Here is a 19,922-nt window from a genome sequence, read left to right as displayed (position 1 = left end):
AACACGGAAGTGGGGAGCAACAATATTGACTCCTAGCACCTAGCACAGAAAACAAGAGGGTTATATGCTAAGATAACTAAATGACCAACTAAATTAGAAACAGCTGACTACTATAACAAGGGTGGGAAGAATGAAGCGAAGGAGTGACAAACTGAAACTGAAAGAAAACCATCCATCCATCCATTTTCATCTGCTTAGCCGGGTCTGGGTTGTGGGGACAGTAGCCTAAGCAAAGAGGCTTAGGCTACCTCTCCACAGCCACCTCTTCTAGCTCTTCTGGGGGAATACTGAGGCATTTCCATGACAGCCCAGAGATATAATCTCTCCATTGTGTTCTGAGTCTTCCTCAGGGTCTCCTTGCAGTTGGACATGCCAGAAGGGAGGTGTCCAGGTGGTATCTGAACCAGATGCTGGAACCACCTCAACTGGTTCCTCTCTACATGGAGGTGCAGAGACTCTACTGCGAGTTTCTCCCGCATGACCATACTCCACACCTTAACTTTAAGGGAGAGCCCAGACACCCTGCGGAGAAAACTTATTTCAGCCACTTGTATTCATGATCTCATTCTTTTGGTCACTATCCAGAGCTTGTAATCATAGGTAAGAGTCAGAACCAGTAAATCGAGAGCTTTGCCTTTTGGCTCAGCTCTCTCTTTACCACTGCTGTCCAGTACAGTGTTCGCAACACTGCGGCCGCACCAATCCACCTGTCAGCGTCATTCCATCCTTCCCTCACTCATGAACAAGAACCAGAGATACTTGAACTCCTCTACTTGAGGCAAGAACTCACCCCCGATCCAGTGAGGGCACCCCATCATTGTCCGACTGAGCACCATGGTCTCAGTTTTTGAAGTGCTGATTCTCATCTCAGCTGTCTTGCACTCAGCTGCAAACTGATCCAGTGAGAGCTGTAGGTCCTGGTCCAATGATGCCAACAAGACCACATAATTCGCAAAAAGGAGACGTGGAATCCTGAGGCCACCAAACCGAACCCCTTCCGCCACTTGGCTATGCCGATAAATTCTGTCCATAAAAGTTATGAACAGAATAGGTGACAAAGGGCAGCCTTGATGGAGTCTTAATTCCCATCGGGAACTGATTTGACTTACTGCCGGCCATGCGAACCAAGCTCCTGCTCTGTTTGTACAGGGACTGGATAGCCCTATACTCCAGGAGCACCCCCCAGAGGAGTCTCCAAGGGACACGGTCGAATGCCTTCTCCAAATCTAAAAAAACACATGTGGACTGGTTGAGCAAACTCCAATGCACCCTCTAGTACCCTTGCAAGTGTGAAAAGCTGGTCTAGTGTTCCACAAATAGGTCAGAGACTGCATTGTTGCTCTTGTAACTGTGATTCAACTCTCAGGTTACGTTCCATGTCTCAAGAGCCAGCTTTCGTAACTAAGGATCAGTACCACCTTCTGCCACCACCCGATCCACAATGCACTGGACCCCTAGTACTACCTTATCCCACAGGTGGTGGGCCCATGGCAGAGTGGACCTATGTATCTGCTTCAGGTGAACGTAACGCTCATGCTGCGGGCCGGTACAAATTGATTAAAGGGCCGGTTCTGGCCCGCGGGTTGCCAGTTGAATAGCCCTGTCCTAGATAGCACTTTATCCATTCACTTGCACATCAGTAATATAACCCGGTCTGCATATTTTCATCTCTGAACATCAACCGTCTATGCCCCTCCCTCACCCCCCATACTGCATCTATTCTTGTTCACAGCCTTGTTACCTCCTGTATTGACTACTGCAATTCTCTCCTTTTTGGCCTTCCTCATAGATCCCTCCATAAGCTCCAGCTGGTTCAGATTATAGCTGCTTCCAACACATTACACCTGTCCTTCAACAACTCCACTGGCTTCCTGTAAAATATAGAATCAATTTCAAAATCCTTCTCTATACATCCAAGGCCCTTCATAATCTTGTCCCCCCCATAGTTGTCAAATCTTCTCACTATCACATCTTCCTCCCGCTCGCTCAGATCCTCCTCTTCCACTCTCTGTACGTTCTGCTCATATGAGAACCATAGGAAGCTGAACTTTCAGTCGCTCTGCTCCCAAACTCTAAAACTCCCTCCCACATGACATCCGTAACATTGATTCTCTTATCTTTTTTAATCTAGACTCAAAACTCACCTGTTCAAAATAGCCTATTTCCCGTGATTTACTTTATTGTCTATTGTATGTATTGTGTCCTTTGATGCATATTGTGGTCTTTCCAGGAAGATACGGTGCTGAGATGACAGCAGGATTGGGTGATGCATTACACCATGTAACGAACCGAGTATTGATTCACGCATTAAACCAAATAGAGAAGAATGTATTAAACCACAAAGACCGACAGAACACAAGTGATATAAATACAAGTACTAATGAAAACCAAACAAGACACAGCTAAAAGGAATAACAAGGGGCGTTAACAGACCACAAACAGAAACAAAACGTAGACATGATAGACACAGAGGGCGGAACCAACTGTTACTTAACACTTTTGAAAAAACACAAAACTCTTAACTTTTTGTGTTGCAAAAATTTTATTTTTGCATTCAAATGTCACACAAATATCAAATGAACAGCCTTTCTTATATGGTAACTACAGTACAAGCTGGTTTGATGAAATCAAAAACACTACCATGTGTAGTCTGCTGTAAAGGTCTGTCAGAGTACAGACATATACATGTATATGTAATTTCACAGCAGATATATTTACACTGGAGTGAGCAAAAATTATACTCACTGCCATGACTAGCCCCGCCCCCATCTGTCAATCTTCCTTCATGTGTTCTTTTATGCCCTGCCTCTAATTCTGGTACTTTTTATAAAGATCTTTTTTTGAGTAAAATTACACTTCCCGTTTGTTATTGGTAGTTGGTGTCGTCCTTTGTGTTTTGTTCGTTCGAGTATAAATCATGCCATGTAAGACGTGCAATCAGGGCACAGGCAATAACCTTGCACAACGAGAGAGATCCCGTCAATTCACATGCCAACTCTCCTCTGCACGTGTGTCTGCCTCCAGCACTGTGGAGTTACACTCAAAAAACAGAAAACTGAAAAAGAAAATTAGATACTGGCTCTGTGGTTATTATATCGGCTCTAACCCAACCTCTCACTCTTCCGTCTCTCATTCTCACCAGTTATTACCAATTGTGATTGAACCTCTTCTAGCGGTAGTTAACTCATCCATGACCAGAGGTCACATGCCTAGAACCTGTGTCTCAAAAATTATGCTTGTATATGCATAAGAATCACATATTTGAAAAGATCTGGGTTTAGGTCTCACCACAGCACTGAAACAGCCCCAATTAAAGTAACATATGATCTCCTTCTTGCCTCAAATCAAGGCTATGTATCTCTATTAGTGCTTCTCAATCTTAGTGCAACTTTCGACACAATAGGTCACAGGATCCTGCTGGAAAGGTTAGAAAACAGGTTTGGAATCTCAGGTACTGGCCTTTCATGGTTTAATTCTTACTTAACTCATTTATGTCAGTTTATAGAGCTGGATAATATTCCCTCCAAATGCACAAAAGTGAAATATAGAGTCCTACAAGGCTTCATCTTAAGACCACTATTATTTACATTATATATGGTATCATAGGACATATAAACAAACATGGTGTCAACTTTCACTGCAATGCAGATGACACATATCCGCCAAACCCGATGACACATCCAGATTAGGGAAAATTGAGGCCTGCATAAGAGATGTTAAAAACTTCCTTGATGTTGCAAAACATCTTCCACCTTAATGGTGACAAAACTGAGGTTCTCCTTCTGGGCTCAAAGACCGCAAGACATAAAATTCCAGATCTAATGTTAAATCTCTTAGACTACCCCATTACACCTGGCCCAGTAGCTAAAAATCTCGGTGTCATACTTGACTCCATACTATCATGTGACAAATACATAGACAGTACAGTACTATGAGGATATCATTTCTAAATCTCTGTAACATTGCCACTCTAAGAAATGCATTATTTCAGCATGATGCAGAATTAGTACATGCATTTATCTCCAGATTAGACTACGGTAACTCATTACTGTCAGGATGCTCTAATAGAAATCTAAATAAATTTCAAGTAGTTCAAAATCCCACAGCCAGAGTTGTAACTAGAACGTGACAATTCTATCATCATAGACGATCATATCAGCCCAGTCTTATCTGCCGGGCACTGGCTCCCAATTAAATTCCGTATTAATTTTAAAATCATTCTTTTAACCTATAAAGCACTGCATGGGCTGCATTTCTTATTATGAACCCCAAGTCTACTAAGATCACAGGATGCTGGCTCCTTATTAGTTTCAATAAGCTAATAAGGTAACAATGTAGTTTAGTGACAGTGTAGTGGATGGATGCCAATGTCTCAGGATGCTCTCAAGTCAGTGTTACTAGTTCTGCCCTTTTAGCTAGGCTGTAATTATTTAATGCTGGAGTAGTCCAGTCCAGAAAAGTTTACATTTCCTCAGTCCCACATATAGTCCCATACAGACCTAATTGTCTCTCTTTCTTCTCCAAATGGCTGCCCTCCTACCCGAGAAATACTAAGACGTGGAGAGTCGAGACTTTCCTGCTATCCACCCTGGGCCTGCCACCTCCTGCCTAACCAGTTATGATGAAGGATCAACCCACTGCCCTGGCCCCTCTAACCACTCTCAGTTCTCTCCTGCTATGGCCTGATATGTATCTCCACTGCCCTGCACTCTACATAAAGACAGAGATACATACAGAACTACTGTTCTAAACATGTTGAGCTATGTTTTAAACAGCTTTGAAAGGTCTGTGTTTAGGTTTAGTTGAGGCTGAAAGTGTAGAGATCAGTTTTATTGATGTTCCTGAAACCAGTAGATCCATAGAATGTACAATAACATCCTAATGATGTTACTAAGAACACTGTAGTGGCACTCCAAGTTTTTGCTCCTTTGTACCACAACACGTGAGAGTGTATAAGAAGCAATTTTCTTCTTAAACGACATGACAATGAAATTTTCTTTTAAAAAACGTTCACTTACTATCAAATTGTCAAGCGCATGATCAAAAAACTGCTGCTTCCGACCCTGACATTCAGTCTCTGACTCATTAAAAGGGTTACATTCAATCAGAGTCCATGACATTGACATCACGGGACATCATGTAAACTTATAACAGGCATTATCATCTGTTACATTCAAACAGTCATAAATGTCATACATAAAACATGCAAATACCTCTCAATAAATGAACATTAATTCTTAATTGCTCAAAAGAGTAATAGACATATTCCAAGTCCTTATTGGCTCTTACAAACACACTGCATATTTAGCCAAAATGACATTCAGTTAAAAACCAGCAGCAGCTCAGGTTTATTAGACTTGAACAGCTTGAAGCATTTTGTTTATCTAGGAAATTTTTTTTCCTCTATGGACATATGTCATCACTATGAAATTGCAAAAGTGCTCCTGGTTGACACCAGGACATGTTTTTTATGTGTCGTGGTGGTGAGTATCAGTTATTATGGGTGTGGGTGTATTTGCTAATATTATAGCAGCATCATTTGAGATGAATGACTACTTCAGCCTCCACTGCTGCACCTGTCACTGAAGTTGTGACGATCACACGCCACCTGATGCTGTTGAACAGGTGCCACGAACTGACACGAGCATCTTCCGAGCATCAAGCTGCTGGGATTAATGTCTCTACCATAGGTAAAACCAGCTCACTGTACTAGAACATGAAACCATGAAATCATACTGGGCGAGGTTGTTCTGTCTGTGAAGACACAGCAGTGCAGTGGTTGCTTCTGCGTGGTTGAAACAGAAACCTGCAGCTCATCTGCTCTATGCTGGGCAGACTGGACACACCTGGGTTATAGGAAATCAATGTATAAGGCAGATATGCATGCTGCTATCTGTGCCACAGGTGTGCTCTCTGGGAAATAGTCAGAATATTGATCATCTCATTTTTATAAAGAGATGGGATCTAAAACACTATCCTGTCTCTCAAAAGACGATCCTGCCTCTCAAAATGACACCACTGTTTATTACAACTTGCATGCTGATTTCAGAAAAGTATGTGTTCCTCAATGAGCTTACATATATAGCCAAGCTTCCAGATCAACTTCATGCACTCTTATAAAAGGCAGTGTGTGTTTATGGTAAACACTCATTTTTACCTCACCAATAGTTTAAAACTATTTTAAAATCTGTGTTTGTTCCGTTATACTAGTAACTCTTAAACCTTTACAAATAATGTTTTAAGCTATAGTTTCAAATACAGATTAAATTTATGATTTGAAATTGTGTCAAAATTAGTCATTCATGTTGTGTGTTTGTATCAAGAGGGTGAAGCAGGATGCTGAGGCAATGGCGTAGTTACACAAAGAACGTTAATTATTATAAGCTTAGCGTGATCACTTAGCACACACGCAACACAAAAATGACAAAGGAGCAAGATACAAGAAACAGGGGCAGGGCTACATCACGAACATGACAGGGAGTTGACTAACATAAACAAGAAACAAATGCAACACATAACGGTGATGAGACAAGTAACAGGTGCGACGAATGAACACGCACTCAGAAACACACACACACACACACACACACACACACACACACACACACACACACACACACACACACACACAACCCCACACACACACTCAGAACCTCAAACACACTCAGAAACACCCCCACAGAAGTACACAAGTGGACATAGATGGACGAAACCACATAAACACACATGAAAGGAGGGGTCCGGAGATTTATCATGACAGTGTTGCTATCTAACGAGCCTGTTTTGACATACACTCCCCAGCCACTGTATTGGAACACCCCTGATGTGAAATTCAGAATGCAGCAGTAAAGTGTTTTGTTACAAGAGATAGGAAGTTTGACTATATTGGTTCTGTTCTTTCAGTTTTTCATGGGTTCCCCGTTAAATTTTGAATGGGCTTTAAAATTCTTGTTGGTGCATAAAGCACTAAATGGTCCGTCTCAACTGTGTCTTAGTGAATACTCATGAATACTGTAACCTGCCTCACCTACTAGGTTCTCAAAATACAGGATTTTTCCTTGAATTAGTCATTGAATTAGTAAGTTTACCGTCAGGGGCAGAGCTTTCAATTCGAAAGCCTGTCAATTATGGGATGTCTGAACACCCCAGGTTTAGGCCAGACAAGCTGGTTTTTCAGCTTCATGTCATACCTGTGTAGAAGACCTGGATGAACACCTGTTTATCATCCTTCTAGAGTGAACTGGTCATGACTTCCATTGATCAATATAATTTCATTGTTAACTGGGTTACAAACATGTCAAAGCAATGTCTTTTCATTGGTTTAACAGATTTGCAACATTGAAAATAAAGAAAAAAATAGAAGTGCTCAGTGGTCAGCACATCCTTTCTTTTCTAAAACTATTAAAGAGGGATGCCTTCTGTATACTATTCCAGACTAAAATAGTATTTTAAGAAGTTACTGAAGGGCACTCCACACCTCTGTTTCCACAATGTCTCTTGATGTTGATCATGGCCAACAGGGATCATAATCAGCAATATAAATTTATTCAGTCCTCAGTGTTCTGTAGCTGGTACCAGGAGAACAGATTCAGAACACATAAGTGTCAGGAAAGAGTTCTGAAGTTTAGTAAGAAAACAGCTAGTTCAATACAGAAGAAATAAAATAAACACAGTCTTAACACAGTTGACTGGGAAAAATAAAACATGTGTGACTGGTGGTCTCTTTATCAGGCAATGAGGTACGGTGCACTAGATGTAGGGGTAGTGGGAAAGTACAAGAGAAACAAGGAACAATCAGGAAACAAAAAGGAAAAAAGAAGTTCAAACTGAGGGACATGAAAATAATGAGATTGAACAAAATTAACAAAAAAGTTTTCTGATTGAGGGTCACGACCAGTGAATTACAAATTCCTTTACAACCTCACCCTTAATACCGATGCCTCATGCATAAATCCTGATGATTGGGCCTTTTGACGTGTCAAGTATGATTAATCTCATGCAGCATCCTATGAAACAAGGGGAAAAATATCTGGGAGGAGCGGAGGCAGAGGGACAGGAAGGGAAGTGGAGTACATATACTAGTACATGCTGGGTTAACTAACAAATTAACTTACCAAAACTAACAAACAGCTAACACTGAATCCTCAGACGCAGAAACAATTGCAGTCAGGTAAGAAACTTTTTTAAGGATTCTGTGTTTGTTGTAATTATCTTGCATGTTCAGTATAGGGTCTTAGAAATAAGCAGGACTACATTTTTATTGTATGTATTTTGTATGTATTGTATGTATATTGTATACAATGTATTTTACACCATGTTCTCTTTGAAATTGTTTTTACTAAACAATATTTAAAAAAACAAGCATATCAACAAAAACCTATTTTTTAATCGATAACAATGTGGTTGTGCATAAAGAGCTTTATTGTCATTTAAGTGTCCTTAAACACTTAAATATGTTTTAGCTGCTCCATGTTCCATAACTATTTTCAGTTAATGTGTTTGTGGGATTAAGTGTACTGGGATATTCGAGGAAATTTTGATTAAAAATCTTTATATAATCCTCAACCTGACAATTCCAAAATCATAACTACGCTAGATGCTTTGGAAGGGTCTTTGTGTCTTTCTTGGAGAAAAGTCATGATACAGAATGATGATACAGAACAATGATAATCAGTAATATATCAATCAGTAATATAGTGATTACAGTAATGCCTAATTGAATCAAACAGAATCAATATCTTTTAATCCTGCATACAGCAGAGTTTTCCACAAGGTATCTCAATTACCTGCGAAACACCTTGAATGCATGGTGGTGCTGTTGAAGTTGTTGGGCTTGTGATTTAGTCATTTCCGCTGAAGTTCAAATTTCTCAAATTTCCCGGCCCTTGTCTTGGACTTACTAAAGACCTCAGTGACACTTGTACTTTTTTCTTAGCTTTGACTAAGGCTCAAATACTCTTTGCCCGCTGTAGTGTTTATTTTTCATGTGGTAAAGTTGCAAAAAATTTATTGGAAGTCTAGGATGATGCATTCACTACATTCCCTACAATTTACATTAAGTCTATGGGAGTATAGTGAATCATTCATGTTGGTGGTATTAACCATTAGCATGTGGTATCACATTAGTGTAGTGACAATCAAAATCTCATGCTTACCCCCAGAAACCCATTTTCATCCAGATCGACCAAACTGAAATGCTCAAAAGGGTTGATGCAGAAAGACAAAGAAAACAAGGAAATGTCAAAGATAGTGAGCAACAGATTGAAGGAGAGAGACAGACAGGGTATAAGAGTCAATGTCCCATGATAGGAACAGTGACAACACTCATACTGAGAGAAACCGGATTCTTTAATGCCTCTAGAGGCACAACTTCATTATGCACAGGAGAAATATACAAGACAAGCATATGAAAAAGATACCAGTCCAATACCAGTCCAAAGTGTGAATGATCTTTATGCTGTATACATTTCAGCAATTATTTGAAAAAGTAAAAGAAAACGGAATGTAAAAAAACAAGGCTGAAAAATAATACTGTCCATTCCTGATCATCTGTGTGTCTTTCCTTCTTTTCCTTGGTGGTTGTTTGCCTTCATTAGCATGTCGGCAGGAACAGTTGGCAGTGGGATGACGGACGCTGGCAGGGAAAATCCACCCGCAGCAGCTCATGAGATTACTGGTAGGAGGCAAAAAGCAGTTGACTGCAGTGCATCATGGAAGATGTAGTTTGCAAGACTTAGAGTGTGTTGTAGCACAGTGATCAGTCATGTATTGTAAGGGTGTTATTGTATTGCAATGGGGTGAGTTTCCCAAAACTTTCTTAGCGCTAAGTACTTCGTAACCTCATACGTAGGAACGCTTAGAATGTTTTGGGAAACTCACCCATGGTGATTTGGAATTGGAATTCTCACTCCTTCTCCCCCTCTCTCCCTCTTTATCTCCCTCACTTTCTCTCTCTCTCTCTCTCTCTCTCTCTCTCAGAGCGTCTTTTGTCAGTGTGTACTATTGACCTCCTCAAATCCAACAAGGGTGTGAATCGCCAAGAGCATCACACAGACCGTTACTATGGTGATCAGCTCATCATTCGCCGAGGACAGACCTTTCAGATGTGGATTGAATTCTCACAACCTTTTAACTCCAAGAAAAACAAACTACAGCTTCAGCTCAAACGAGGTAATCTTGATGAGCTGACATGCTCTGGGTGAATGAGCAGTGAATAACATACAGCTAACCACTTGCTATTGTAAGCTTATTTTTTCAGTGGGTATCCACTTTTGTATGTGTGTGTGTGTATGTGTGTGTGTGTGTGTGTGTGTGCTTTTCAGTGTAGTTTCAGCACCTCTGTATTCATATTTAACCATATGTGTGTGTTACAGGTCCTAATCCAAAGGTGACTGTCCCTGTAGTTGATGATTTTCACAATATTTCCTGGGAGGCCAAGATTACAGAAAAAAAAGACAACAAGATCAAACTGTCCGTCAACTCCCCTCCGACTGCTGCTATTGGTCGATATCAGCTCACCGTGGTGACACAGAGTCCCAGTGGAAACACCACGTCACCTCCCAACCCTGACAATGACATCATCATTCTGTTCAATCCCTGGTGTGAAGGTATGTATTAAATGAGAGAGAAGGAAAAGACAGAAGGATAATGAACAATCCTCCTGGAATGTCTTTTTTTCCCATTTTGAGAGTCTTTCAGTGCAGCCCGTGTCCATAGTGAGATCAGGAAATGAGACCAGATGAGCTCACATCTTTCACCCAATTCCTCATAATGCAACACCCCCCTTCTCTCTATCTGTCTCCTTCACTCTCTCTTATTCTCTCTTAGATGATGCTGTGTACATGGTCGGTGAGGAGGAGAGGAATGAGTATGTTCTGAACGATATTGGGAGGATCTACTATGGAACAGACCTTCAGATCGGTGTCAGGACATGGAACTTTGGACAGGTATTACCCAACAGCCACTGCCTTTACATTATACTTTGACTTTGCTTAAAATGGCCTACTACGTACTGTATTACTGCCAACTGCACTGGTCCCTGTATGCAACAAATGCAAACCATACTATGAGGTCACATGAACACATGAAGGTTTCCATTTGGGAAAGATTATCTGCCACAATTGCATGGCAGGATTCAATATACCATGAAGAGATCTCTGGTCAAAGCAAATTTTTAGCCGATGTAGTAGCCCATCTGGGTATACTGGGTATAATTTTTGCAAACTGGAGACATTTATTTTAGGTGCATACTGCATACTAACATGGGGCCCAACAAGTAAATGAGTAGTATGTAGTATGTAGGCTATTTTGATCCCAGCTATGATGCGGGACACGTCATGGTGCGACTAGGAGGCAAACACCATCACTGAGAAGAGCAAAATTTATTATACACAAATAAACAAAACCAACATGCAAACATCTAGAAGACATGTTAAAAAGAATCTGCAAACAGCAAACAGAAATTAACAAACAGCCGACCACGGACACCAACATCATGGTTGTATGACAAACAAAGACCAGCAACATGATAGACTAAACATGGGGATAATTAACTCTTAAGATAAACAAGGCACACCTGTGACTAATAACAACATGATAGACTAAACATGGGGATAATTTACTCTTAAGATAAACAAGGCACACCTGTGACTAATTACAAGAGGCGGGGTTACAAATCACAAGGAGGGATTATCAATGACAGCAAGCACTTGGTAACATATACAAAGGCACACTTGACAGCTAGACGTGACAACAGTCTTTGCCTTTTACCTTTAGACAAAGTGACCAGGCCAAATACTGAACTTGATTCTAGGACACTTTCAGTACTATATTCAGAGGGTGTCATGTCTCATTCTGTGGACAGTTTGCTGATGGGATTCTGGCTGCATGTCTGTTCGTGCTGGAACGGAGTCGGACCCCTGCATCAGACTTGGGAAACCCTGTTATTGTCGGCCGAGTGGTGTCTGCCTTGGTGAGTGGGTGTTGCCTAAATACTAAACTTGGTGGGCAATAGATCTGGGCTGTAAGCATCTACATCTACAATTTCTCTGTGACAGGTTAACGCTCCTGATGACAATGGGGTTCTGGTAGGTGGTTGGTCAGGTGATTACTCAGATGGAACTTCTCCGACGTCTTGGAGTGGCAGTTTGGAGATTCTGAAACAGTACCACAAAAGTGGAGGGACCCCTGTCAAATACGGACAGTGCTGGGTCTTCTCTGGGGTCACCACCACAGGTAGATCTACAACACCTGTGTGATTTATGCCTGTCTGAGTGTGTGTATTATGTACTTCCAAAAAAAATTATTAAATATAATCCAAGAAAAAATATCTCTCTCTCTCTCTCTCTCTCTCTCTCTCTCTCTCTCTCTCTCTCTCTCTCTCTCTCTCTCTCTCTCTCTCTCTCTCTCTCTCTCTCTCTCTCAGTGTTAAGGTGTTTAGGAATTCCCACCCGCAGCATCACAAACTTCAGCTCTGCCCATGACACTGACGTTTCCATGACGATTGATGTTTATTTGGATGAGAATCTGAAGCCAATCAAGGAGCTTAACGCTGATTCTATCTGGTATGTGCACAGATTTGTCTTACTTTCCACATTCCACTACAAACACATTTGCCTGAGACCTCAGTTTACATAAAGACATGCTGAATGTACCTTGATATTGCTTATGTGTTGCCTTCTGTGTTGTTTGTCAACATTCATCCTGGTGTTTATCAATACACATTCATTATTCTTCCTGGATTTCACCTGTACATCATGTTTGTCTCATTGTGACAACTTTGTTCATATATGTTCATATATATCCTTTCACACACCTGTTTCTGGCACATAGAGATCTTATAATATATAAGCATGTTTTAAAATGACGTTCCATAGATGTTAAATAGGTATTATCATATCATTATATGAAACATGCCAGTTCTGAAACATATTTAACTGTTGTGTATTGTATATGACAACTTATTTTTTAGGAGTTTTGGAAATCTTTGGCATATAGATGTATGTATATTTTGTCAGTGCATAAATTCTAATGAATACATTTGCATAATAACCTATGCAATGATTCACAGTGAGACAGTGGATTTATTGAACATATGGTTATTGTGACGGGCAGGGTGAGCAACTCAAAAAGGAAGCGATCACGCCAAGTCTCAGGGAAAGAGGATGGTTTAATAGAAAGTGTGCAAGCCCAAAACCCGTGCATTGTTCCAAATGTAGGAAATAATAACCAGCAGTCAACTGGTACAAAGACAAGACCTATATAGACGAACAAACAACCCTCAGGTGAGACGGATCACGGGTCCCGCCCACCTGAGGGACGAACATCACGTGACCAAAAACAGGACCGCTGCCGCTGTAACCGGGGGCGACCGGTAGGGGGCCCCCCCACAACGTGACAGTTATATTCTCAGGGGGGGACAAAAGACACACAGCCAACTTGAAGACCTCTTCCCAAACGACAATAACACTCAGACAGAATAATATTACTACAGAGGCCTCTGAACAGACTGGGGCAGGTTCAACAGTGCTGACATATACCGGGGCAAAATAAATGAACGAGGGCAAATGCAGAAATTGAACAGACACCAAACTTAATACACTCAGAGGTTAGGAAATTATTAGGAAATAAACTAACATACATAGTAAACACAAACTGACAAAACCTATGAATTCAAAACCCAAATATTCAGATGGGTAAAACGGACAACTGAACCGAAATATAACCAGACAACCAGGGGAGGAAAACATTCACCAACAGACAGTGAGGACATCGACCCAAGGAGAGAGGAGATGAGATCAAAACAGGGTGGAGGAGACAGAGTATTGGACACGAGTAAACGGGGTCATCGCTAGGGACGAACGCACAGGGAAATACAAACAGTGACCGACAAGGACAGGGGTAAAACGAATGGTTTAAATACACAACTAATGAGGACAAGGACGAGACACAGGTGAAACATAACAGAAGGGGGCGGGGCGAGCTGTTACAACACAGTGGCAATGCAGTGTTTCGTGACCGTTTCACACTGACATAGTCCAACACTAAACACATCATTACATATCTCTGCCCTGCCGACTGCAGGCTTACATTAAATGAAGTATAAGGTGACACTGAAAAGCTTATACATGATTCACAGGAGACAGAACTATTCCTCTTCTCTATTCACTTTTCCTGATTTCCTCTCCTCACCTCATCTCTCTCCTGCTCTGCAGGAATTTTCACGTGTGGAATGAGGCCTGGATGTCTCGTCCGGATCTACCGGCTGGTATGGGAGGATGGCAGGTCGTGGATGCCACTCCTCAGGAGGCCAGCCAGGGGACATACCGCTGTGGGCCCACCTCCGTGGAGGCGGTACGCAATGGGCAGGTCTACCTCAAATATGACACTCCATTCGTCTTTGCAGAGGTTAGTCTTTACGGTGTGGCTTTACTTTTACCAGAATGTGTTCCTGAGACCATGACAAAGCCTTACACTGCGACATTCAAACTGTTGAGATTGATATTCAATCCATATGGTGAACACCATAGAAACCAAAATAAAAACAAAAACAAACAGGACCACATGGTATATATAGTGGAATCCATGGTGGAAGTACCTCGCTTACGAGGACGGAGGACCAGTGGATGAAACACAGGACCGGATTGTGGACTGGACAAGATGCTGGAAAAAAGCCTGAAGGAGCAGGACACTAGTTAGGACAGTAGACCACACAGGACTGGACAAAGATCAGTGATGGCTACAGGAACAAGGACAGAGACACTCCTAAATCATTTCCACCAGGAAACAGAATCTTTCTGAATTACACACCTTTCTGGTTTGCACTTAATTTGCACCTTGTTGGAAACAAGGATGCATCACAGGACATGACACAGCACACACAGAAGAAAATAGTAGTAACACAATGGCGAAGCACATACAGTAGATTTCTTGCAAGCATTTGTGATGTTTGTTTTTATCTGAAAAGCATGCATGTATCAACTATTGATCAGAAGATGGATAATAACAGATAGGAACATACCACATAATGAACAATTACATGGAAATACATTAACACCAGGCTCAACATAGTCAAGATAGCATAATTAATGCCTGATGTGGACAGACCTGCAGGTCATCTTCCAGTCACTGTAGCTGAATTCAGGTGATGAAGACTGCTGGACAGGACCAGCAGTGTGGCCGCAGTCCACGGGTTTGACAGGTCTGGAGGCAGGCGGGCCATGCTAATACAGCCCAGTCATGAGCTCATGGGAGCAGTGTGTGGCAGAGCTATCATGGGGACATGGTGCGGTAACGACCTCACAGGAATAGGGCGTTCTGGTACACCCATGCAAACTGCGTGCTCTGAAACTTTCTTTCTGTTATGTTTGTAGAGACACTGATGTAAGTTTTATTGAACACATTTTTAACCACAACCTCATAAACCACACACTCACACTCTCTTTCTGTCTCTCACACAAACAATGTTTTGGGATACACTGTATGAAATTTAGTCATGAGATGTGCTTTGTGTGTTTATAGGTGAACAGTTCTAAGATCTACTGGCAGAAGAAAGCTGATGGCACCTTCTCTAAGATCAAGTGTGAGACCAACCTGGTGGGCCGTTCCATCAGCACCAAGGCAGTGGGCTCAGATAGCCGAGTGGACATCACACATACCTACAAGTACCCGGAAGGTGAAAACACCGCACACACAGAGACACACACTTACCTGATTTACATACACACACACACACATGCTCCACACACTATTAAGTCCTTAATTACCTCTTTTGCTGCTGCATCCCGTCATCAAAACCTCTAGGGTCTGAAGAGGAACGTAACGCTGTGGAAACCGCATCTCGCTATGGCTCCAAGCCTGATACCTACTCCACTTCTGTCGCCGATGACGTCACCATCGAGATCGCCACGAAAGGGGAGGGGCCTAAGATGGGTGAAGATGCCAAGCTGTCCATCACCTTCAAGAACACTAGCTCTGCGCCACGCAGTGCTTCACTGTACAGCGAGGCATCAGTCATATTCTACACTGGTGTGCACAAGGCCACAGTGAAGAAGGACCATATGCAAGTAGAGCTTAAAGCCAATGAAGGTGAGCGTATGTGTCTTTGGTGGAAGTTCTTCTTGCTGTTTCAGGAAACTGGTGTGCACTCTACATTCATGAATATTTGTGTGCACTCGTGTTTTCACACTGACCTCGAGCAGGGCTTTACAGTTCCTGATATGGAGGCCCTGTCCTGAAACGCCTGAAAGGGCAATAAATTGGCTTGGTTCAACTGTATCAAAACAGAGAGAATACTAAAACCTATAATGCTGTTAATATCCATGGATGCATTCTAGATTATCATTGTCTCTAGATTAGTGTATTTAGAGTATTTCAGAGTCTTTAGATTAATTAGGAACATTGGGGCCTACAATGTTGCAGATGAGCCTTAGATAATTTCTCTCTCCACTCCTCTATAGTCAAGACCCTGGAGTGGATCCTGCCTTACCAGGAGTATAGGGGTCAACTGATGGACCAAGCCGCACTGATGCTTACACTGTCTGGCCGGGTCAGTCAAACTAATCAGATTCTGGTTACCCAGTACAACTTCCGGCTGCGAACACCAAACATCATCATCACTGTAAGTGCTAAACAAACCACCCCTCACATATTTTATGACCTCTGCTTATAGACTTCCCAGTTGCTCTAGTGTATCTTGAATTAGCATCAGTTAGCACTCACCACACTTTTATGTTTTAGTTCTGTAAAAAAAAATAAAAAAAATAGACAAAGGCTAGTGTTCTAGATGTCAACAAAAATATTCTAAGACAATTAGGTCAATTATTCAGTGATGAGTGTTATTACCAGGCTAGGGACTTTATAATGCTTACATAAGTCTCACACCAGTTTTAAATTTGAACTGGGGGAAATTGCTGGGATCCAGTACACCTGACAAGCACAGTGTATTTGAACATGTGTCCATGTGCATCTGCTTTACAGCCTGTAGGCAGTGCTGTGGTGGGAAAGGAGATGGAGGCTAAATTAACATTTAACAACCCCCTCCCACACGGACTGAAGAATGTGAAGTTCCGTATAGAGGGTCTGGGCCTTCAGAGTGCCAGAGAGATCGTCTATGGGTAAGTTACAAAGAAGCCGTACAGACATTCTGTCCACGAGGTGGTGCTATTTTGCCACCAGAAACATTTTTCAGTAGTGCAGCTGAATGTAGAACAAGCCATTTTATTCTGATGAAGATGTCAGTGCTTGTTGACAATAATTGACACCAAAGAAATATGCTAAGGAATTTCCTTTTGTTAATTGGAGCTTTTTCTCCAAGCTGTTGAAAGAATGCATTTTTGGACACCTTTATCTGACTGACACTTTTATGGACTCAACTCAGTATTACTGTTGAAGTTATGTTGCGCTACGTAACTTAACACTGTTATGGTCTATTTCAGCGACGTGGCCAGTCTTGCAACAGTGACCGTCACGGTGAAGTTCGTTCCCACGCTGGCTGGGCCGCGCAAGCTTCTGGCTTCTCTGGACTGTCAGCAGCTCAAGCAGGTCCACGGCGTCGCTAACGTCGTCGTCAAGAATAAATGAAAACGCGACGGAGCGTGTAGTCAAGGAGTCGTGCTCACGAGCAAGACGAGGAAGTGAGGCGAGGCAGACCTCAGCACCTCTCCAAGTGACGGAGCATTTCGCCTGACTCACATTTATATCTTAAAGAATACTATACTTCACTACTCCACTTATGGGTGTTAGCTTTCTTTACACTGTTACTAGGTTTCTGAATGTGCAAAAGTGGTTCCGAATCCTGTTTTTATCCCGTGTATCTCTGCACCAGATAATTGTCAAAATGTGCTCCATGATTAGCTGGTGAGTTAAATCAGGTCAGATTGAGAAAATAAAAAGTGCTTATGGAAGTCTCCAGAATTGTGCTAGTCATTATTATATGTGTGGACGCAAGCCTTGATGTGTGTGTGTGTGTGTGTGTGTGTGTGTGTGTGTGTGTGTGTTTTTCCTAGAAGCTGCAAGTGTGTTGTAACCCTAGCCACCCCACGGCTCGCCCAATTTTATGTTCTCCTGAGTGCCGAAGCAGTGAATAAATACTACCGAGCCTCGCAACAGTAAACTGGTTGCAGTCTTCTTCGCTACTGTCAGAACCTGTGGGAAAGGGAAGTGGGTTTTACCCTGGGGCGGTTAGAGGCCCAATCATCAGGATTTCTGCACGTGTCAAGTGCATCAGTGTTAGGGTGAGGTCTATGATATCCCCTTAAGTTAGTTCACAAAGGATAACATCTGAATGAAGTGCTTCTCTTTTTCATTTTCACACTGTTGCAAATCTGTTTAAAAACAATTAATTGATATTTGCTTTGATACGTTTGTGACCCAGATAACAATGAAATTATATTGATCAATGAAAGTCATGTTCACTCTAGAAGGATGATAAACAGGTGTTCATTCAGGTGTTCTGTACAGGTATGACATGACCAGCTTGTCTGGCCTAAACCTGGGGTGTTCAGACATCCCATAATTGACAGGCTTTCAAATTGAAAGCTCTGCTCCTGACGGTAAACTGACTAATTCAAGGAAAAATCCTGTATTTTGAGAACCTAGTAGGTGATGCAGGTTACAGTATTCATGAGTATTCACTAAGACACAGTTGAGATGGACCATTTAGTGCTTTATACATCAACAAGAATTTTCAAGCCCATTCAAAATTTAACGGGGAACCCATGAAAAGCTGAAAGAACAGAACCAATATAGTCAAACTTCCTATCTCTTGTAACAAAACACTTTACTGCTGCATTGTGAATTTCACATCAGGGGTGTTCCAATACAGTGGCTGGGTAGTGTATGTCAAAACAGGCTTGTTATCAACACACAAAATGAATGACTAATACATTTTGACACAATTTTAAATAACAAATGTAATGGAACACAAACAATTAGATTAAAAAGTATTTTAAAATGTCATTAATTAAAAAAATAAAAAGTAGAAATTAGTGTTTATGACACTTAAACACAAAATGCCTTTAATAAAAGCTGGAAATCTGGAAGCTTGGTGTAATGCCTGACTCCGCCCCTGTCTCTTCCAAAGACAGAAAGGCCAGCTGGCCCAGGGGCCATGTGGACCATTGGTAGGCTGGTCATTTTAGAACTGAAAGATTTTGATGGAAATGCTAAGAGGAGCAATATTTATTAATGGCAAATCCAAATCAGAGTTGATAGAAAGGCAGAGGGGTCATAGAGCAAACACAAAGCAGTCTGGGAAACAGACTATAAGCTGTTGCGTGTGACCCTGCCCTCCTCTGTCAATCATTTTCTGTCTTCCCTTGTGCCTTGTACTTCCTATCAATTTCCACGCCCCTATTCAGCCTCTCATCTCCAATCATTGACCTCACCTGTGTCTCCTTTGTGTGCATTTAACCACTCTTCTTTTCATTCGAGGTTTGTGGGTCTGTGTGTTGTTCATGTCCATGGCTTTTCATCAGTTAGTGTTTCTTCCTGTCAAGAGTTCTGTCATCTATGACATCTACCAAGAATGTGAACGATATCAGATACAAAGCATTGTGCATGTCAGCCTCAGCTTTGCCAGAACTGTCCATGCCCCCGACTAGTGATGCCAAACTACCAAGCAGCAGTAATGAGACACTCTAATATGTGTGTCCCTTCACCATGGACGTAATTTTGAATTCAAAAGTGGGGGGGGGGGGGACATGGATTCGTCGCTATTTAAATATTTTAACCGTAAAAACTGGGGGAGACCAAAACCGGCTTTTGAAAAAGTGGGGGGGACATGTCCCCCCCGTCCCGTCCCATCCCCCCCCCCCCCCCCTCAAATTACGTCTGTGCCCTTCACTCATTGGTAATGGATGGTACCTTGAGAACGGAGAGTTAACAGTGACCTGGATGCCAAAACGTCCTGCCCATGAAAGTGT

At 41.9% G+C, this 19,922-nt stretch overlaps 1 protein-coding gene across 1 annotated transcript; it reads left to right on the top strand.

Moving 5' to 3' along the window:
• Positions 1-8,078: 8,078 nt before the first annotated feature.
• On the top strand, positions 8,079-17,906 carry LOC143484858 (protein-glutamine gamma-glutamyltransferase K-like). The gene is made up of 14 exons (XM_076983852.1): positions 8,079-8,170; positions 9,597-9,676; positions 9,979-10,170; positions 10,374-10,607; positions 10,828-10,946; positions 11,864-11,971; positions 12,057-12,234; positions 12,425-12,563; positions 14,214-14,406; positions 15,520-15,673; positions 15,802-16,086; positions 16,458-16,618; positions 16,978-17,114; positions 17,436-17,906. The coding sequence occupies exons 2-14, from the start codon at positions 9,598-9,600 to the stop codon at positions 17,578-17,580; spliced, it is 2,124 nt and encodes a 707-aa protein (XP_076839967.1). The 5' UTR covers positions 8,079-8,170; position 9,597; the 3' UTR covers positions 17,581-17,906.
• Positions 17,907-19,922: the final 2,016 nt, after the last annotated feature.

This window comes from Brachyhypopomus gauderio, chromosome 21 (genome assembly GCF_052324685.1).
Source record: "Brachyhypopomus gauderio isolate BG-103 chromosome 21, BGAUD_0.2, whole genome shotgun sequence".
NCBI classification, from domain to species: Eukaryota; Metazoa; Chordata; class Actinopteri; order Gymnotiformes; family Hypopomidae; genus Brachyhypopomus; species Brachyhypopomus gauderio.
This window is presented reverse-complemented; position numbering and strand designations above follow the sequence as displayed.